Source organism: Cuculus canorus, chromosome 3, assembly GCF_017976375.1.
Source record: "Cuculus canorus isolate bCucCan1 chromosome 3, bCucCan1.pri, whole genome shotgun sequence".
Classification (NCBI taxonomy): Eukaryota; Metazoa; Chordata; class Aves; order Cuculiformes; family Cuculidae; genus Cuculus; species Cuculus canorus.
Window position 1 is genome coordinate 118,969,699 of NC_071403.1, and position 23,143 is coordinate 118,992,841.

The following is a 23,143-nucleotide window of genomic DNA, read 5'->3' on the forward strand; positions in this document are numbered from 1 at the left end:
ATTCAAAAGCATGCTTACAGAAATGCTAACAAAACTCCAGCAGATACATCCTGTTTTAGGGTACAATTCATATTTTCTCCATTAAATATAAGATTTCTAGTACTTAAAGGGGGCTACAGGAAAGCTGGGAAGGGGCTCTTTATCAGGGAGTGCAGGGATAGGACAAGGGGTAACAGTTTTAAGCTGAAACTGGGAAGATTTAGGTTAGATATTAGGAAGAAATGCTTTCCTGTGAGGGGGGTGAGGCACAGGCACAGGCTGACCAAAGAAGTTGTGGCTGCCCCATTCTTGGAGGTGTTCAAGGCCAGGTTGGATGGGGCTTAGAGCAGCCTGATCCAGTAGGAGGTGTCGCTGCCCATGGACATGGTTTGGAACCGGATGGCTTTGAGGTCCCTTTGAGGTCCCAAACCATTCTATGATTCTTTGGTTCAATATTCAGGTATATTGGAAATCCTTAAGTTCAGCAGTTCTCTAATAACAAATATTATTAGCCTAACCAGCAGGAGCAGAACTCCACCTGACGCAGTACATTGTCTGAGGATACTGCAGGCATCCCTCCACTTCAATCCACAAAACCTGTCCGTAAAGGACGAATATTAACATCTCTATGCCATGCAGTGATCTCAAGGTAGAAACATAATCCTTGCTTTTAGAATTAATATAATCCCTAAGCCAATTTAGAGATACATAATAGCTTAGTTCACGCTAACAGTAAAGCTTCATTTGTTTTCCGAATTTTACAGCACAACTTGATGATTCCAAAGCACTTAAACTATCAGTTTATAGTAACAGGACAGTATTACATTTCCATACTTGCTAAAAGTCACAGAATCATTTATGTCATTATGGCTATCTATTTTCAGAAGCTCCTTTTTAATTAAATTACTGCCAGACTCAACTGAAACATAAAGCAAAAACCAAAGCATGAAAAAAAAAAAGTCAGAAGAACAGACATAAAAATTACAGCAATTCTACCTGAAGCTGTGTAAACAAAAAAAAAAAAACCCAACAAAAAATCTTTTTAGGAAGCATTGTTAGAGCTCCACTAATGTAAAAAATACATTAGGAAATGCATATATATCACAGTACTCTGTACTCTCAATTGCACGTTAGCACATCACCTTTACACTAGTCTTCCGTAGAATTTGCGGCAATTAATTCGATAGTATTTTCTGAAGCTTTAATGAAATTTCTCACCAAAAAGTGCAATTACTGAAACCTGCAATGTTGATAAACGCCTACTTTACTCTTGAAAGCTAACATAACTTTTCCTTTTCTTACAAGAAAAAGTTAGGACACAGACTTGGTTTAATCTAAGCCTTCTCCACATCTAGATTCCACACCAGCAATAAATATTAAAGTATTTTCTGCCTAATTCTGGAAAAGCAATGTAATTGAAATTGCTTGTCATTGTGGAATTACTAACAGCACATGAAACAAACCCATTTTTCTACCCAACAACATAGAATGATAGAACGGTTTGGGTTGGAAGGAACCTTAAAGCCCATCCAGTCCCACCCCCTGCCATGGGCAGGGACACCTCCCACTGGCCCAGGCTGCTCCAAGCCCCATCCAACCTGGCCTGGAACCCCTCCAGGGATGGGGCAGCCACAGCTTCCCTGGGCAACCTGGGCCAGGGACTCACCACCCTCAGCGGGAAGAATTTCTTCCTAATGTCTAATCTAAATCCTCCCCCTTCCAATTTAAAGCCATTCCCCTGGTCCCATCACTCCATGCCCTTGGAAAAAAGCCCCTCCTCAGCTTTCCTGGAGCCCCTTTCAGCACTGGAATGTCGCTATAAGGTCTTCTTGGAACCTTCTCTTCTCCAGGCTGAACAACCCCATTTCTCTCCGCCTGTCCTCATAGCAGAGGTGCTCCAGCCCTTGGATCATCTTCGTGGCCTCCTCTGGAACCATTCAAGAGTCCCCATCATTATCTATCCATCAGAGTAAGACTGACATTTCCGGACTCTCAGATTTGAGGAGGAAGTCCGGGACCTGAAGGAAGGCTGATGGCTTATACAGACAACTGGGATACAGACTTGAAAGGCAACAGGAAAACAGATGAACCCCCAAATAAAAAAAATAAAAAATACAAAGGAAGGGTGGGAGAAAAACAAAATAAAGCCACATTTCCTGAATAATCCGTGGAATAAAAATAAATTAGGAGATAATTTAGGAAACAAAACACAGTAATGACTCCTGCCAGGACGCACTGAATATTCTCCTCGTTAAGGTCCCAGGAGAGTGACAGACTGAGGCAAGCTGTGCCGGTACTTCCCTAGGATGCCTTCTCAGGCACCAGTGCAGCTCCCGAACGAGGTTGTACCTCATTAATGGAAGAAAAATGCACCTTTCTAATCATTTAAGGAAATTCCAAGTAACCTTTTGGAAGGTTTCTAAGGGAGTGAAGTGACAGGATAAGGGTTAATATTTTTCAGCTGAAAAAGGGGAGACTTAGATTAGACATTAGGAAGAAATGTTTTCCTGGAAGCTGTGGCTGCTCCGTCCCTGGAGGTGTTCAAGGCCAGGTTGGATGGGGCTTAGGCAGCCTGAGCCAGTGGGAGGTGTTCCTGCCCATGGAACTGCATAGGCTTTAAGGACCCTTCCAACCCAACCACTCTGAGATTCTATGAACCACAGCTTCCTATGGCTTTCGTGGTTTCTTTGACACTGTGCAAAGTGCTCTGCTTGTCTGACACCTGCCAATGGTATTTTCATTCCATACCGGTTAATTATTGTGTTATCAGAGACCAATCACCATTCCACTGCCAACAAATAATGAATGACCTTGAGAAGGTGACATCGACTGTACCCACTATCTCCACTCTTTCTTTTCCAAGTTGAAAGGTCCTAGGCAATGTAATTACACCTCTTGCAGAAGCTGTTCTGTTCCTTTGATCAACTTTTTTACCCTCCTCTCCGTAATTTCTAGCCCTGATAGAAAGAAAACACACAGGGAAAGCTGGAAAAAACCCACAAAGGTAACAAAAGCAAGAGTTTGCTTAAATTATATTCCTTTTAAGTTAAATTACTGATTAGGAGAACTTGCCAAGCATATCCAGTGTCTATACAATACTATTTTTCCAGCAACTAGGGAGTTTGATTTCAAATATAATAAACTAAAAGTTGTCTAATTTGTGAACATAAGACCTTTGGCATCAGTTTATACCACAGTCCCTAATCCTGCCTCCACGGTGGCTCATAGGGCCACTTACAGAATAGCATCAGGGACAGAGTTCTTCTCTGAGTATTACACCCTCTTAATTGTCAGAAATCAGCAACTTGGGAGACTTCTTAAGCCAGAAGGACACGAAAACCCTCTGCATTTCATCACAGAATGGTTTGGGTTAGAAGGGACCTTAAAGCCCATCCAGTTCCAACCCACCCGCCATGGGCAGGGGCACCTCCCACTGGATCAGGCTGCCCAAGGCCCCAGTAGTCATGGCACTGACCTTTGTTCCATGTATTTGGAGCTGTTGGTTCCAAAGCACCTTGCGACTGTGAGTCCCAAAACTAAGTTGTTCATTAGGCGAAAAAAAGAAAAGAAAAAAAACCACAAACAAGCCAACCAACCGATTTTCTTTTGCCTGCTCTAAGCTCAGTAACTTCACTAGATACTGCTTCCCTCTTCAGTTCTGAGAAAACAGTGAATGTTCTTTCCCTGCTACCTATATTATCTACCTATTACTACAGTATGGTAGCTTTACAGATGTTTATCACATTCTTGACTCGGCTGTCTCTTCTCTGAACCAAACAGCTCTAATCACAGAATCATAGAATCAAATAATAATTTGGGTTGGAAGGCACCTTCAAGATCACCTAGTTCCATCTCCCTCAACACAAGAGCCACGTTCTCTCTTTGGCCACCTTGTTCACAGGTATCATAGAATCATAGAATCACCAGGTTGGAAAGGACCCACTGGATCATCGAGTCCAACCATTCCTAACACTCCCTTAAACCATGTCCCTAAGCACTTCATCCACCCGTTCCTTAAACACCTCCAGGGAGGCGACTCGACCCCCTCCCTGAGCAGCTGTTCCAGTGCCCGATGACTCTTTCTGTGAAGAATTTTTTCCTGATATCCAGCCTGAACCTTCCCTGGTGGAGCTTCAGGCCATTCCCTCTTGCCCTGTCCTCAGTCACCGGGGAGAAGAGCCCAGCTCCCTCCTCTCCACAACCTCATTTCAGGGAGTTGTAGAGAGTAATAAGGTCTCCCCCTCAGCCTCCTCTTCTTCAGGCTAAACAACCTCAGCTCTCTCAGCCACTCCTCGTAAGACCTGTATCCTTACTCCATGTCTAACTATTTTTTTCCAGAGCCTCGCGCATCTCAGATCCTGGCAGCAGCAGTGCGGCTAATTTCCAGAAAGGTGATCAGAGCAGATTGTGAGTTACATTTTTCAGGTTAAGTTAAAAAGCACCATCCATGTATTTCTTAATCCAGTTGGAATATAGAGAGCGTGAGAAATAACAGGACTAATCCTGCTGACCTTCCAACCCACATTATCCGTATCACGCAGTTTCTACATTTACCCACATCTGTATTTTTCCCCCCACAAGCTTGAAGATTTCTTGTGAAATATAGTGTTACGAAAGCACCATCACTTGCTGCACAAAACATTTTTCCTGTGGCTCTCAAGGAAATATAAGCCATACTGTTATACAAGTATGAACACGCAGTGTTAACAAATGCAGAGCCCTTCAGGAACAGTGAAACCAAGGCTTTCAGGGAATAAGTTTCCTACAGAAACAAAAACTGTACTGAGATCACAGTTAAACACAAAACTAAGGTTGTGAGAAGAACTACACGGGAAAATGTTCATACTTGCCTCAAAACACACAGTTTTATTAAAAAAATAATATAACTTCTAAGCAACTCCAATAAAAAACACGACAGTGCTCGATATTCAGTTTATCTTTCCTGTCCTTGAGACTCGCGCACAAAGAACTTCACTCCCAGCAAACCCACAAATGTTTTAAAGTTATTAACATCTTTTCTCTGAAGGTACCTGTAAGAACACTACTCCCATGAACAGCGATATTCTTTCATCTCTGTTATGTTTCACCCTTCTATCTCAATTATGATTTAGTTACTGTTCCATTGTAGGAGAAACAACAGATGTCCTAAACAATGGATGCAGCATATTGAAAAGCCCGAATGTAGAAGATTCCTAAGCAAAATAACACAGCATTATATAAATACATTTGACAGACAACAATGTCTAAAACTGTGTTTATTCTTGTCATTATAATTAGTGTGCTAAACCTGAACTCATTCTGCCAATACCAATTAATACCGTCCATTACGGCCACAACGATCACAGATGACATAAAATTTTGTAGACGTTAAGATGGTACCACTTCACACAACATTCATCAACCCCAAATTGCAACAACTACACAAAGAGTTTCAATGAAGTACTACATTTCCCAAACTTTTGGAGCTAACCCGTCAAAGAAATGAAAATTTTAATGGTTAAAGCCCTTTGAAACTGGGTTTCTGTGTCCCTTCGTAAGATTTCAGGCTCTGGCTCCATTTTGGGGAAGTATCTGTAGATCCTCTTGTGGTTTTCTGATTTGGTTTTTATATACTTTTAAAAAAAATCACCAGGATGTCTCATGGCCACCCAAAAGAAATAAAGCAGCTTGCATTACGGCATCATTATTCCAGGTAAAAAGTGTCCTGGGCTCTCCACTCAGTAATCTTACCTTATAAAAGTTAACATGTGATACTAACAAAGCAAGACAAAGCACCTATAGGCTTAAATTAAGTCAATGGACGAAGATCTGACACCAATCTTCACTATTATCCCGGGACTTCCAAGGTCACCATGTCCACACTACTGCTGTTCCAAGAAACTCTAATACATTAATTCCTTCCTAAAACGCAAGCTCTGCCTTGAGACAACCAGACTTTTTCCTTGACCATGTTCCAGATCATCACTGCTCACAGGACTGCGTACCAACAGCTGATCCATTTCTATTTAACCTTGTACTAACATTGTACTTAAATAAAAGTTATTTTCCCTCCTTAATGTTTCTCTTTCTAATAGGAAAAAATAAAGAGCAAATATGTTTACTGTAAAGTAAATATAATCAAATAAAAATCATAAAGCTTTTTATTTTGCCAGGGTAACAAAGATAATCTCTGCATCAAAAGAAGCGTGACCAGCAGGGTGAGGGAGGGGATTCTGCCCCTCTACTCGGCTCTTGTGAGATACCACCTGGAGTCCTGCATCCAGGTCTGGAGTCCTGAGCGCAGGAAGGACATGGAGCAGTTGGAATGACTCCACAGAAGGCCATGGAGATAATCAGGGGGCTGGAGCACCTCTCATTTGAGGACAGGCTGAGAGAGCTGAGATTGTCCAGCCTGGAGAAGAGAAGGCTCCGGGGAGACCTTAGAGCAGTTTCCAGTACTGAAAGGGGCTACAGAAAACCTGGGGAAGCTGTGTTCAAGGCCAGGTTGGATGGGGCTTTGAGCAACCTGGTCCAGTGGGAGGTGTGGCTGCTGTGGCACGGAGGCTGGAACTAGATGATTTTTAAGGTGCCTTCCAACCCAAACCATCCTACAATCCTATGGTTCTTTGATAGTCTCTCAACATTTCTCCTAGACAACACCGAAGTCAAATTCTGCATCTATTAACGCTTTTCGTTTTTTTTTCCCCTCCTAAGCTGATAACCCAAATTCCACCCTATATCCCACAAGATGTCTCACCAGTGTCTTATGTAATAGCACACAGTACTCCTTATTTCACCCATCACGTTTTAGGAAGCATTTCCTTTCCCTCGAATCACGTAATTATTACATGACCATCTAATACATCCGGTTTTCTTCCTCCTTCATCATGGCCAACTGCTGAGTTTACAGCACACAACAAAAATTCTTCTAGCTCACAATGGTATGACTAAACAGCTATTTGAAGACAGCCCAATAGAAATGTGATGAAATTCAAACAATGATACGCAGTTTGTATTGTATAATTCTGTCCAGAAAAAATACTCCCAAGTCCGTGTCATCAACTGCTTTAACCAGCATACCTTTGGGTTTTGCTGATGATGTCACCATAAATAATAACAACTAAGACATGTCAAAATTAAGACCATTAAGAACATCACCACTGTGGCCAGCAGGGCGAGAGAGATGATTCTGCCCCTCTATTCCTCTCTTGGGAGACCTCAATCTGGAGGATTGTGTCTATTTCTGGAATCCTCACCATGAGAAGGAGATGGAACTGTTGTAACAGGTCCAGAGGAGGCCTACAAAGATGATCAAAGGGCTAGAGCACCTCCCATATGAGGACAGGCTGAGAGAGTTGGGTTTGTTCAGCCTGGAGAAGGCTCCGAGGAGATCTTATAGTGACCTGTATGGTGACCCTTCCTGTACCTGAAGGGGCTACAAGAAAGCTGGAGAGGGGCTGTTTACAAAGGCTTGGAGTGATAGGACAAGGGACGATGGGTATAAACTGGAGAGAGGCAGATTTAGACTGGACATAAGGCGGAATTTCTTCACGATGAGAGCGATGAGGCACTGGAACAGGTTGCCCAGGGAAGATGTGACTCCCCCATTCACACAGAACATGTAAGAGGAAATCTTGGAAGGAAGGAGTAATTTGATGTGGAGATGTCCCTGCCCATGGCAGGGGAGTTGGAAACAGATGATCTTCAAGGTCCCTTCCAACACAAACTATTCTGTAATCCTATGATTACAACATCCTAGGCTAAAATTTGCATTTTCTCTCCCTTTTAGGCATCCATCTCCCTAATGAAATCCAAACATGGGATCTGTTACATTTTGCCTACAAAACTTAGTTACTGAAGATGGCAGAAGGTGTAACCTTCCTTTGTTAAAACCTAGCTCCACTTATCATAGAATGGTTTGGGTTGGAAGGGACCTTGAAGATTCCAGTTCCAACTCATCTGCCATGGGCAGGGACATCTCCATGTCAAATTACTCCTTCCTTCCAAGATTTCTTCTTACATGTTCTGTGTGAATCATATTATCCTCATAATTAAATATGAATAAGGCATTTCATATTCTGCAATTCTATAGTGTTATTTCTGACTTGTTAGGATTAAAGAACAGACTTAACACAGCACACACAGTTGGAAACCTAATTTTTCACAGGCTGCGGTACTGGAAAATAAACGCCTCTCTGACTCAAGCATAGGAACTCTGTTCCGTATCAACTGACAACACTGAAAAGGGAGAAGAAGGATAAATTCATAAGTACGGATACAATAGAATTCTTTCCTTTTCCTTCTTCTAGATGGGAAAGCAAGTTCCGACATCTTCTTTGCAAGGTCTAATTTAGCTTACTATCTTTATCTACTCTTGTTGATATGCAAGACTACAGTTTCCCTATCTACAGTTCGCACAAGATTAAGAGTCAGGTTGCATTCAAGTAGTTTTTAACTCAACTGTGATAACCAGGGCTTCTCCTACTTCAAAAGAATTCAGACCATAAATCTTGAGGCAGACTTTAACAGAGAAGATGCTGCAGAACTTAGCAGTTCTTAGTGAGTGCTTTAATTTTGGAACCAGGATCTCGCTCAACCCATTCATGTCTCTCCTAGCATCCAACTCACCTAAGTGCAGGGGCACAAAACTCAATTCTGTTCATAGCATAATAGAAACACAGAATTGTTTGGTTGGAAAAGACCTTTGATATCATTGAGTCCAACCGTACCTGTCCACTACTAAACCAGATCCCTGAACACCTCATCTACCTGTATTTTAAACCCCTCCACGGATAGTGACTCCACCACTTCCCTGAGCAGCCATTTCAGTGCCCAAGAACCCTTTCAGTAAAGAAATGTTTCCTGATGTGTAATCTGAACCAGCCCTGGAGGAACTCGAGGCCATTTTCTCTCATCCTATCCTGTCATTTGGGAGAAGAGACTAACATCTACTTCACTACAAGCTCCTTTCAGGCAGTTGTGGAAAGTGATAAGGTCTCCTCTCCCTGTCCACAGCAGCATAAAATCCTGTTTGGCTTATGAAGACTAAGAAGTATGTGAAATGGGTTACAAGTATCACTTTTTTGCACCCCAGTTTATCAGAGGTATTTTCCTGCTGGACCACAAAATTTATATCAAAAGGAAACAGGTGGTGGGAAGGAAGAGCAAGGACAAACAAAACCATAAACAAAAAATAAAAAAGCATAGCCCAAAAATTCCGATGGTGTTTAAGGAAACAACGCGAAAGATACTGATCGGTAAATACTGCTCTCCTTGTTCCGCCTGGACCATCAAGTTTCGATCTCCCCAAACCAGGATCCAGTATCAGCATGGATGAAAATACCTAGCCTACAAAAGAAGGGGAGTTAGGAGAACAGCAACACCTTGCAACTGCTGTCCAGCTCTAAAGAAGGAATCTCACAGCAGCAAAGGCTACTTCTTCCTGCACTGTGATACAGACAGTGATCATGGACTTAAATTAAGTAGGACTGCATTTTAACCTCTAAAAACCTTTATCCTTTTAGCTGTTGTTTGCGGTTAGTATATGTTGTGATTTGAGTTAAATTAGAGTCAGTTTCCTGAATCTAACTCAGTCTTGTCTAAATAGCTTCATTCTCTGAAAGCTAACAGCATGGTTTTTTAGACAACGTTCTCCCTAGAAGTGACAACATGGGGCACTGGTGTGCAGAAAGGCCAATGCTTCTATTTATTCCTACAGTAACCAAGGCCATCCTCAAGCTGGCAAAAAAGGGTGCAAGGATGGGTGGGCAGGACAGGTGACCCCAAACTGATTAATAGAGGATTCCATCCCATATATGTCACACTCGGTACAAACCTGAGAGATAATGAAGGTCTCACCCTCTTCTGCAATGGCCAATGTCCAGTGAGGGCTTCAGTGATAGGACGAGGGGGTACGGTTTTAAGCTGAAAGAGCTAGATTTAGACTAGATACAAAATGTTTTGCTGTGAGGCTGGGGAGGCCCTGGCCCAGGTTGCCCAGGGAAGCTGTGGCTGCCCAATCCCTGGAGGGGTTCAAGGCCAGGTTGGATGGGGCTTGGAGCAACCCGATCCAGTGTGAGGTGTCCCTGCCCATGGCAGGAAGGTGGAACTGGATGATTTTTAAGGTCCCTTCCAGCCCAAACCACTCTATGATTCTATGCCTCAATTACCCTCCCTTCTTGAGGTCCTGTGCAGATTTCCCCTTCTCTGCCAAGGTTGGTAAATAAAGTGTTGCAGCATCTTTTCCTTGTATTTCTCTAAGACTTTCGGAGTATTGTGCCATGTCATTTGAACCCTGCAGTTCCCAAACTCGGTGCCACCCTGTACCATGTAATCACTCGCACACCCACCCACTCCACGCTATCCACTCACTCTTCCGTAACATCGAATGCCAAACGTAATCCCGAAACAGAAACCACTTCACACCTTACATTACTAATGATCTAAAAGCTAAGCACCTCGATAAGAACAAGAGGGTTTTTTCCGCAGAAAAAACCTCACCATTTTCCTCTATTAGGACACCAGAGGAAAGGGTCAAGGCTCTGCTAAGAGGCAGGTGTGGCAGGCAGCCAGCGCTCCCAGCCTGCAGCAGTGCCTAATGGTTCACTTGCCTGATGCATAACCTCACTCTTCATCTCCTGCTTGAAGTCACCACCAAGGTCTAACAACATAATTAGAGGCTTCCACTGAGCAACAAGTGGTAAATGCAGGTGATCTACTTCGAATAGAAACAACAGTGGGTTGAACAACCAGGGGTTGTCCTTTATTTATCAAGAAATCACACTGAAATCACTTCCCCCCCCTCGCACCCAACCTGACTTGTTTGATATTTAATCAATCCTCATAATAAATGTGACTGCAGAACCGCATGCTATCATTCAAATATTCTGTGAGGAGGAATAGTTTAACTACTGTCTGGTACCTCTCTCACCCTCACTTGCATTCTTTTACCATGTTTTTCCACACAGTAAAATTCTGCGAGGGGAAAGGCTGCATCCTGTGGCCCTGTTCCTTTTGAGAGTGGTGGACAGCACTGCCCAAGGGATTCCAGACAAAGGAAAGGATCGCTTTCCCAAACTAAGATTTGTGACATCAAGTCACGTACATGCTCAGTTCTGCTGGTACACTTCCAATCCTCCACCAGAACCAAGGAGTAAAAAGCCGGACCAAAAAGACACCAAACAGTTGATGCATAAATCAACCACGGAGCCAGCCAAGAACATAAAAATGAATCCTCCTGGAAGACAAGTTTTGTTTGTTTAAATTGAGGAGCAAAAAGCACATGGCAATTAAAAAAATGTTTTTTCATTATGCCCAAGAAAGTGGAAAAAAATCTAGTATTTATTTTTTTCCCTATTGCATACAATATATTCACTCCTTTTACTCTTTTCTTATTAAGTCTGTGAAACAAAGTCTGGAACACGCTGCAGCTGACTGCATAAAAACCACTGTCGATCACACTGATTATTTTTTCATAAATATTTTATGCATACATGAAATAAATGTGGAAAAGAGATTCAATTTGAAATCTGTACATTCTTCTTCCCCAGAAAAACGCTTCCCCTTATTCACATAATTTATCTCAGCAGTGAAGATTTCCTAAATGAGTTATAGATCTCCCAGTCCTGCAGTAACCTTCACAGATAAATGAGACACAAACCACTTTTTTTCTTGCGTCTATTGCTTTATTTTTATCAGAAATACTCCCTATCTGGAATATCCAAAGCGCAAAGCACTGTTCCCGTACCTGTCTTTCCCTTTAAGCCAGCTCTGTAACAACAACATGTAAACACTGAATTTCTCAGCAGAGATTTGCAAACTATGCCTCTGCTCTAAAAACCAAGAGCTGCAACACACACATATAAGGCACAAACAATTTTCAAGTTGCATCTCTCATTCACCTTTGAAAGGAAATCACCAAGAGACAAATCTAAAAGTTACTATAATAGTGGCATCAAATGAAAACGAATATTCTTAACGCTTTTTTTTGGAGAAAGATTGGTGATTTTAGTCAGCATAGCAAATTGATGAACACAACCAAATATTTTGATCTAAAATAAATACCATAATATATTATAATGAAATGCATTCTGGATTACGTAACTGAAAAGGTATGCAAGTTTAATCAACTATTACTTAGCATATTCCCTACTTGAAGTCAGGCAGTATTCACACGACAAACCACACATTCCTCAACCCTTTAAATGATCTGAGATTACCAGACGCTCCAAGTGTATCAGTACTCTTAAATTACACTGCAGTAATGCTTGGACTGAATTTCTCCCAGGCGCACAGTACAAGTTAGGCTACAGGAAGCAATCTGCAGCAAACTGCCCACAACGCTTCTGCAGGTATGAAAATCAACATATTTTAAAATAATAATAATAAAAGGAAGGCCAACGGTCCCTAAACAAACCGACCCGAGCTACTCACCGTTCATAGCTGTGGGAAACTGAGCCATCATGGTCTTGAATATGCCTTGCTAGCTCTTAGCCATCTGCAACATAAAAACATCGTGCCATTAATAATGCAACAAGGGCAAAACGTAGCTCCGCGCTCCCGCCGAGCAGGGGGGTTGTCTGTCCCCTTTAGCTCACACTTCCGATAGCAAACAATGCCAGGCTTCAGGCTGCTGCTGAACAAGCTGAATTTACGTTTGGGAGGGGGTGGGGGGAATTTTTCTTTGCTATTTTTTATAGGGCATGCAGTGCAGTCCTGAACCCAGTGGCACATTCTTAAAGGCAAACAGCACCAACTGTTTAGCAACTGCTGCGTGATGTACACAAACAGTTGAGACCATCTCAGAACATACGGCGTGGAGGACAGCCCTCTCCTGGCAAGTGGACAAACTCAGGGTCCCAGCAGAGCTCTTCCAGCTCTCCCTGGTAAATATTTATGTGTATCACAGAAAAAAAGTTCAATGCACAGCTCCATAACTGAATGCTTCTGTCGACAAAAGCGTGAGGACAATTATTATTCAAATTCATCCGTTCCTCTACTCCAGCCATTATTTACCAAGAAAATGCTCTTACATGATGTATTCCAAAAATATGACTTGTCCTCATAATAATCTGTAGTCAGCCAGTTTTCCACAACCAACACAATGAAGTTCTTCCCTCTCCAGCCACTGCGTGAAGACTCAAAAGCAGCATTTAAAGGGTCTCAATATCATTTACTTGACCAATAAATATCAGACTATAGAGAATTATTTTGTTTTTCTAGTATGTATCCTTTCAAAAGCACCTGTGCTGACATTATTCTTTTGAACTGCAAAATATTCACTATTATTTATCTAAGGGATAAGCACAAGGACTGCTTTACAAACATGGAACTAAGACAGTGCAGTGAGCTTATCCATTGGAAGAGAATTCCAGTTAAATACTGAAATTTATAAATCATCGTGAGACCCCATCCGGAGTCCTGTATCCAGTTATGGAATCACCAACGTCAGAAAGAGATGGAACTGTTGGAACGGGTCCAGAGGAGGCCACGAAGATGATCTGAGGGCTGGAGCACCTCTGCTATGAGGACAGGCTGAGAGAGCTGGAGTTGTTCAGCCTGGAGAAGAGAAGGCTCCAGGGAGACGTTATCCAGTACTAGAAGTACCCAAAGGGGCTCCAGGAAAGCTGGGGAGGGACCTTCTACAAGGGCAGGGCGTAACAGGACAAGGGGGAATGGCTTTAACTTGGAAGGAAGAATTTTTAGATTAGACATTAGGAAGAATTTCTTCACCCTGAGGGGTGGTGAGGCTCTGGCCCAGGTTGCCCAGGTGGCTGCCCCATCCCTGGAAGGGTTCAAGGCCAGGTTGGATGGGGCTTGGAGCAGCCTGGGCCAGTGGGAGGTGTCCCTGCCCACAGCAGGGGGCTTGGAACTGGATGGGCTTTAAGGTTCCTTTGCACCCAAACCGTTCTATGATTATCCTTCACTCTACACGGACAAAGTGTTATTCAGAATGAAGCAACAAAACTTAATTTTTTATTTTTTTTTAATTTTTTAAAAAACCAACCAACCACATCTCAGATTACTCAGCCACTCCCTCTTCAAATACAAAACCTTCTCCCACCACCAAAAAAACCCTACACCTCTCAACGCAACCGCAAATTTTAATATGAAGCACAGAAATATCACATTCCCCACTCTCCCTCCTCCTGTTAGCTGAAGTTTTCTTGTTCTGTGTTGTTCCTGTAAACAACCAGCGAGAAATGAACGTTTTCTTTTGAAATGTGGCACATTATAGACCAGTGTCATCAGACACTTATGTTTCACGGGTTTTTATCCGCATTATATGTACATACATCTGTGTGTGCGTGTGTACATCTATACATGTACACACACACACATATATATAAAAATAAGTTGAATTAACTGGCAAGTCCAAAAAATCTCTCATTCGTTACCATCTGCAGAAAGATGAAAAAGGAAGCATGGATCTATTCCAAGACAGTAATTCTAAAACAAATTGAAGTATTTTTAGGTTGCTGCCTGCATCTCTTCCTAGGCCTCACCAGCAACTGACCAAGAGACACTTGAAATCTAAATTTAGCCTTCCCAGAAAATGCTTCCACTGTAGTTAAACATTCCTACCGCACGTTTCTCCACAGAAGCTCTTCTGTCAAGTAGGACTAATAAAGAATGGTGACACAGAAGCAAGATCATAGAAACACAGAATCACTAGGTTGGAAAGGACCCACTAGATCATCAAGTCCAACCATTCCTAACAACCCTGCACTGGACGCCTTGTGACGCCCGTCTCCGCTGGAGAACAACCCCAGAATCAACAGAACAAAGCTCAGCAAAGCTCTGCATTGAGACAGATTTCCATCTGCATATGACTCGTTCCAGATTCGCAGTCTTACTGGATAAAGGCTACACATTTGATCTTTCCTCCAACATATTTTATCCTCTTATTTTCAGATCGCTTTTAGGGGGGGTTTAAATGAGTAATTATAATAGAATCACAGAACCACAGAACATCACAAGTTGGAAAGGATCCATGAGGATGATTGAGTCCAACTTCAGACACCTCATAGGACAACCCAGAGGTTATACCACATATCCAAGAGCACCGTCCAAACACTTCATGAACACCAACTGACTCGGGGCCAGGACCACGTCCCTGGGAAGCCTCTTCCAGTGCATGACCACACTCTCAGCGGAGAATTTTTTCCTACCATCTAGTCTTCCCCTGATGCAGCTCTAAGCCATTCCCTCATATCCTATCACCAGAAAGAAGAGATCAACACCTCCCTCGCGGCTCCTCCTCATGAGGAAGCTTTAGGTAGCAATGAGGACACCCCTCAGACCCTTCTAAGTTGAGCAAACCCAATACCCTCAGCTGCTCCACTTAAGACTTGCTGTCTAGTGCTTTCACCATCTTTGTTGTCCTCCTCTGGACACATTCTGGTATTCTGTATACCCTTCTTACTCTGCAGAGCCCAAACCTGCACACAGTACTCAAGGTGAGGACTCACAATACACGTTTGACAATAAACTAACTCTGAAAGCCCCAAATCTTAAGATATATTTTTAAAAATACTTTATACGACTTCCAGCTACAAAGTTGGATTTTGCCTTTTTTTTGGTTTTGCTGAAATGGCTCGTGTAGCTTGAGCTTTCAAAACTTCCAACCACTGACCAGGTGAGTGGGACAAATAACCCAGGCAGCTTCATGCACACCAAATGTGTAGCCCTCCTCCCTCCCCAGGCCCTGTTCTGATGTCCCAATTATTTCATATTGTAAAATCAATTTCAACTGAAAAAGTTTTAGGTTGAAGCCTTCATGCTAGCTTAGTGAGGGTCCTATTTAAGAAAGCTCTGCATCTACAGAGCACACGTGCTCCTGGCTTGCTTTCGTCAGCCAGGGTAACTCAGGCCACCGTCGCCAACAGGCAACTGCCTTTCAACAGATCTGTAAGACAAGTGATCTGTGTTGCAGGGTGCATCAAAAGATTCGTGGCCAGCAGTGGAGATCCTCCCCCTCCGATCTGATGCAATCCTATCTGGAGGACTGCATCCAGCTCTGGAGCCCTCAGCACAATAAAGACATGGACCTGTTGGAGTGGGTCCAGAGGAAGCCACAGAAACAATCAGAGGACTGGAACACGTTTCCTATGAGGAAAGGCTGGGAAAGTTGGGGTTGTTTAGTCTGGAGAAGGCTCCGAGGAGATCTTAGTGCAATACCTGAAGGAGGCTTATAAGAAAGATGGAGAGAGGCTTCTTGCCAGGTCCTACAGTGACAGAAAAACAGGCTACAGCTTTAAACTAGAAGCTTTAAAGTACAAGAAGGTGAATTTCTCCTTGGATGCAAGGAGAGAATTCTTTATGAACAGAGTAGCGAGAGACTGGCCCAGGTTGCCCAGGGAAGCTGTGGATAGCCCACCCTGGAAGTGTTCAAGACCACGTTGGATGCAGCTTTGAGCAGCCTGGTCCAGTGGGAGGTGTCCCTGCCCATGGCAGAGGGATTGGAAGTGGATTATCTTCAAAAGCCCCTTCCAACTCAAACTATCCTCTGATTCTGTGGTAAGAGAAGCTTCATATCTCCCACCAAGCAGAACTAGAAACCAGAGCCAGACACTGAAAACAGCACACTCAAGTTATCATCCATACTACTATCTGTCCTTGCAAAAGGAATCCAAGATCAGATGTTTCTAATATCACAGTTTGACACAGTTCCAGTGCAGCTCTCAAAAATAATGACCAGAGCAGACCAAATTATTGACACAGGTTTTTCAGCAGACCTGAAAACTCTCCAAGTTTCTCAACCCCTGAGAAATCTGTACCAGGCATTGCCATGTAGATACGCCACCCTTAAGTCCAAAACCAAGAGGGAACTGGCTGACAGATCTGTAGAAAGAGTACATTATATCAATGCGAGGCACTTAAATCATCTAGATCCTGTCAGATTTAAAATACTAGACCTGAAGGGCACCAATACCCTCCTACATTAATCCCTATGACTACTACTGAAAACTTAACCTTAAAGAAGCAACCAGAGTTCACAGAATCATAGGATAGTTTGGGTTGGAAGAGACCTTAAAGATCATCTATTTCCACGATCCTGCCATGGGCAAGGACACCTCCCACTAGATCAGGGGCTAAAAGCCCCATCCAACCTGGCCTTGAATACTTCCAGGGATGGGGCAGCCACAGCTTTCCTGGGCAACCTGTGCAAGCGCCTCACCACTCTGATGGTGAAGAAATTCTTCATAAACTGGATTTTTACAGGATTTCAGATTGCACCAGCACTGAGATTTCATTCTATCCCTTTGCAAAGATCCGTTTCACGCGGACATCACGGTTCCACCAAGCACACAAACTCCTCTCACGACAGGTTCTGCAGTTGTACTGAGAGGTTAAAAAAAAAAAGGCAAAAATAAAACTATTGCCTCAACATAATTTCCCCTCATTCAATTTTTTCGGGAAGGAGGAAACAGCCCAGTAAACTCAAAGTCTACACACATTTTTCAAAGGTCTGTGGAAATAATCCTTGCCAAAGCATAGAGCTTGCCCTCAACAAGCATTCTCTCTTCTATGTTTCCACAGCACACTCCAAAGGCTAGGACATCACTCATATATCAAAGCCAAAAGCTGCTTATTTGCAAAAATGCCAAATAAAGTTGCTCTAGTCACCACCTGTAAAAGAATCGTGCACCTTCAGGACACAAGTGTGCATCATTTATTTACCAAGGGAAACCTCAGTCTCACTTTAGACCAAACTTACTTTTTTTAGAACGACTCTGATCATTTTTAATCATTAATCAAGGTGAAAGCTGTGAATTTCTGAAGAATCTTATTACACAACACTACAAAGAAACTCAATGCCATAAAAGAATGTTTACTGGAGGAAATAAACCCTCAAGGAAAGACTGTCATCACTACTCCAAACAGATGATACAGATGAACAAAATGGCCATTAAAATCAGAATAACTCACAGAAAATTACTTTTTTCTGCAAAACATTCTAGGAGAGGTGCTTGGTGAACTCAGGGATTGGCTGTAAGAAACCATGGCAGTCACAGCATATGAAATCCATGTTATAACAAAGCAGGATCAAACCCTCCCGTGGACACCGTAGATGACATTAAGTCCTGCTGCCATTTAGAGTAAAAACAGGAAAACTTGGATGTTGTGTTTAAATAGCAGAACGGCAAGTTCTTGTAAACAATGCATCGTACTAGTCCCAATGTTTAAAGCAGTAATTGTTTTCACAAGCTGACCTTCCAAACCGCAACTTCTGCACCCTCTCTCAGCGTTCCTTCTAGTTGACACAAGTTGAGAAAATAAATGATATTACAAGAAGCTGTGGCAACCCCCCTGAAAGCATTAGAAAGCACCAGGGCTGGGGAGACTGCAGGACAAGGAAAAGAAGCTTTCTCTTTTCTCTATCACGGGCGTCTTGCCATTTTATGAGAAAAAGCCTTACCACAGTCTTTGTTCATATTTATATTTGAATCAAATTTTTTTTTTCCCAAACTATTTCTCAGAAAAACCACAGCCACAGAGTTTTCCTGGAAATTAAAGTCTGGTGCACCAGGCTCTGTCCCACTCGTTTTAACTGGAAAAAAGCAAATATTGTAGAAGCAGCAGGTATAGACATACTACTACTCTTTTACTTTTCTCAATGACACAAAGAAGATATATTGCAGATTTTTGCTGTAAGAAACAGCAAGGACAGAGGTTGCAGTATCCTTGACTATTTACGCTTTGCAACATTGTAGAACTGGACAACACAAACTACTCATTAGTGTTTGCAAACAATGACAGTGTAATAGCCCCTGTAGTTCTTCTGTGCCTGTTTTTTAGCCTGCTCCTGAAAATCAGAGGATAATAAGCCATTATAAAACAGCACAGCCTAGAATTTCTCTTTGTTCAAGACACAGAGGTAGAAAAATTTAACCATCAAAAAAGAAAAAAACAGAAGAAAAACAACACAACATCTTAGAATCACAGAATCATAGCATGGTTCAGGTTGGAAGGGACCTTAAAGCCCATCCAGTTCCACTCTTCTGCCTCCCACTGGCCCAGGCTGCTCCAAGCCCCATCCAACCTGGCCTTGAACACCTCCAGGGATGGAGCAGCCACAGCTTCTCTGGGCAACCTGGGCCAGGGCCTCCCCACCCCAACAGGAAAACATTTCTTCCTAAGATTTCATCTCAATCTCCCCTCTTTCAACTTAAAACCATTCCCCCTTGTCTTATCCCTGCATACACTGATAAAGCTCCAGCTTTCCTGTAGCCCAATTTAAGTACTGTGAGGATGCTCTAAGGTCTCTCCAGAGCCTTTTCTCTAGGCTGAGCAACTGCAACTTCCTTTCACTATTATGAAAAACCACAGTCTAGAATTTCAATTTGTTCAAGACATATAAGTAGAAAAGTCTAAAAAAATGATTAAAAAGGTTAAAGAAATAAATAAAGAAAAAAACAACACATCATCTCTGTAGGCCAAGAATTTCTCTCCTTAATACAGAATTATACAGCGTTAAATAATGTATTTCTTAACCTTATGATATGGGGTCCCTTCATCGCTCGCTGTCACACAACAACCTGGTTCCAAACAGGAATTAAGACAGAACACTGTCTTATTTGTGACATTTTTCTGACAAACACCCTTCTGCCCACCTTGCCCGACTTGCAGGCTTCCTGAATACACTGACCATGCAAAGTGGATGCCACGCAAAATATAAGAATCTCTGTTTCTGTTTAAAAAACATAGTTGTGTGGTCAGTATTGATGGTTTACTCCCTTTCTTGCACAGCTGCTCAGCTGTGAAAGCACCCATTCAAAACGTTAAGATACAATTCAACTCTCTCCTCTGCCTCTGGAGATTTGAACCGACCTTTCCTTCCTCCTAGGAGGAGGCTTCCCTGCGTTTTATTGCACAGTCATTTAAGGAAACCCACGCAGAGTGTTTGGAATAGTAACACCAACTCAGGGTTTTAATCTCGTATGTGAAATTCTCTACCATCAAACCAAAGAGTCGCAGGTCACTCTGCAAAGAAGAGATTCTGGAGGCGGGATTGGGAGCCTCAGCTCAGGAAGCTCACTATTCAAATCCCTGGCCCTTCTCCCAGGAGAGGTGGACAAGAACTTCCTCAGGAAAAGATGGGAATCGAACCCAGCTCTGCCACACCCTGGAAGAATGCATTTACCAATCTGATCCCAGACACAGAGAGCAACCACCACCTCTGCCTACCTTGCTTAAAAAGGAAAGGAAAACAGAGGGAAAAAAAGGAAAAAAAAAAAACCCATGAAAAAGCAGAGAGTAGATTATTTATAGATTTTTGGTTTTAAAAGCTCTGAGCGGCTACATGCAAGAAGGAACTCCAGGCTGTATATCGCAACCTTTCCAGAGCTGAGTGAGATATTCTTGCTCCTGAATGGGTGGTAGCTTAAAATACATTCTTGGTTTTTTTGCTTCCTACTTTCTAATTTACATGACTCCCCACTCCATATGTTGTTTTTTCTAGATCTTTTTTTATGACACATTGATTCTCACATCTGATTATTTGCAAGTGTTGTACAAGAGCCCTAAGATGCTGCTCGGTGAAGTCCACACACCTTGAAACCTGCAGGTCTCAACTTCCACATCGCAACTCCTAATTTATGTCAATGTGGACTTAGGCAAAACATAAATATGCAATGAGATTTCTCTTTATTATTTTCTTACTTTAACCACAACTGGAATCATTCAGGACATGTTGCTAAGCATACAATCGTTTGGTTGGAAAAGACCCTTGAGATCATCAAGTCCAACCGTCCTTGTCCACTACTAAATCAGATCCTTGAGCACCTCACCTACCTGGCTTTCAAACCCCTTCAGGGATGGGGACTCCACCACCTTCCTGGGCAGCCTCTGCCAGGGCCTGAGAACCTTTTTAGTGAAGAACTTTTTCCTCATATCTAATCTGAACCTGCCCTGGCGCAATGTGAGGCCATTTCCTCTTGTTCTATTGTCTGTCACTTGGAAAAAGACCTTATGAGCTTATCGATTTGAAATCTTGCTGTCTTAGAGAAAATTATGAGCCCACTCGTGCCCTTCCATCAAAAAAACAAGGAAATTCTGCCTCCTAACAACAAAAAACTAACAGCAGAATCCTTCTGAAATTTTAACCCTTATGGTACAAGACCTGCTACTTAACCTGTTTGCTTTTCAGTTGCAGACACCATGCAAACCACACAGAACATCTAATGGACTGCAATACCTAAGCATAAAAAAGACAATATAAGATAAGCAAGCAGTTTTCTACACTCAGCAGAGAATAGTCTTTCACTCTTTGTGAAAGCTGGACAGGTGAACAAAACCATCACAGGCTTAACTTCTCAAAACTGAACAAGCTGACAAGCAGAGGAGGCAAGGCCACAAGAAGCCTGTAAAGCAAAGAAACGTAGTTTATCTTTGATAAAAGAAAAACCAGGGAAGCTCCACGGGAGAGAAAGGAAAGATCAGCTAAGGCAGCCAAAGCAAATAAATGAACGAGGCAGCATTATTTCAGATGGGAAACAGACGGATAAAAACGCATTCTCCAAAGTGAGACAGAGGAACACGGGTGCCACAGACATCCAAGAGATCCCAGCCAGCCCAGGAGCGTGGCCATCCCAGCTCTTACTGTCCCAGCTGAAGCTGACCCTGCTCTCAGACACCAGTCCCATCCACCCCATTACCAAGAACAGTCCTTGAAAGCATCCCATTGAAATTCGGTCTCTTAATCTTGAACACTGAGCTCTACCACACACAGCAATCATGTTTTGACCACTACATACATCCCTGGTCTAGTGGAATGGGCAGGGGGTTGGAATTAGATGACCTTTAAGGTCCCTTCCAACCCAAATCACTCTATGATTGCAAATTAATTTCATGAACTTAGGGAATCAACTATCGCATGCGTTAGATCTCAACAAGTAAAGTCCCTATGGGCGAATATATATCTCAGTTAGAAAGATACTGGTTCTACCTTAAAAAACTCTTAATATTATGACTAAACTCATAATACTATGACTAAAGCAGGAGCACAGTGGGAAAACCAAGGTAGTTTCACATTTTGTTTAGTAAAATGCTTGACCTTTAAAGTAAACGTTCAGTATTATCTTTCAAATCAGCTCTGATTTTTCATATTTATTAGTACAGCCATAATAGGTCGTTTTTTTTGCGTTCCAATTGTAATATTTTTAGAAACAAAGAAGAGTAACTCCCATTTCCTGTACTTCCCTTCCTTCATGTAAGGGAATGCTGAATCATTAACTGCAGATACCACTCATGACTGATGCTATAGCATTTCACAAGCTCCACTTACATCAGCCTTGAAAATTTTCACTAGAAAAGCTAGCTCAGAATTATTACCTGCTACTTCTGAAGCTGAAGCAACGTCATCCTGTATCAAAATGCCTCAAGTCAAACTGGCTGCTCTCGGAATTGTAGTTCCAAAGCAGCTATGACTTATCTGGATCAATCATGTTTCTTCAACTATCTATAACAGCAAATTTGTTTAAAAATAGTTCTCAGGTAATTGTCCTCTGTTAGGTAATTCCAACGAGCTGTGCTGCTGCTGTCATTGTGTTACATCATCTGAATTTCAAGAGGTGTTCTGAAAATAAGAGCTACACAACACTGTGCTCATTTATATACTGATGTTCAATCCATTAGGGTCCAAGTAACCGACCTGGCCAGGCTGCGCCCCTATACCAACAAAACTCTTAAACACTCTGAATTTGAAGAAATTCCATCAGCTCCACTTCTACTTCATGATTTTTATGTGACCTAATCCTCACCTTCTGAATATTCTGTGCTAATGTCACAACGGTACCAGAAAAACAAGTTACTACAGACTCTGTACAGTCTTGCAATAGGCAATAAAACAAAGTACACGTGGATGCAAGAAGAGTTGAATACACCTCATGAAATAAAATCACCTATTTTGTTTTCTAGAGAAACTTATTTTTAAATAAATCTGAGAATTAAAAAAAAAAAGGCCAATCCTGATAAACAAGGGCAGTTTGGTCTAGTGGGAGGTGTCCCTGCCCATGGCAGGGGGGGCAGAACTAGATGATCTTTAAGGTCCCTTCCAACCCAAACTATTCTATGATTCTATGATAAGTTCATCAACGAAAGAAGTAACAAGTGAGCAAGCAAATAACCAGCATACTTGGATTCGTAGCTTGGCTTCCCAAGGGTATGACATGCACGTAGATCA

The 23,143-nt window shown here is 42.3% G+C and overlaps 1 protein-coding gene across 5 annotated transcripts in view; it reads right to left on the reverse strand.

Moving 5' to 3' along the window:
• Positions 1-23,143, reverse strand: part of ITSN2 (intersectin 2) — an 89,960-nt gene that overhangs the window by 61,563 nt on the left and 5,254 nt on the right. For all 5 annotated transcript variants that reach the window (XM_054061192.1, XM_054061191.1, XM_054061189.1 and 2 more), the window contains exon 2: positions 12,391-12,454. In XM_054061192.1, the coding sequence (XP_053917167.1) occupies positions 12,391-12,421 (31 nt within the window). In that variant the 5' untranslated portion in view covers positions 12,422-12,454. The remainder of the gene's footprint in view (positions 1-12,390; positions 12,455-23,143) is intronic.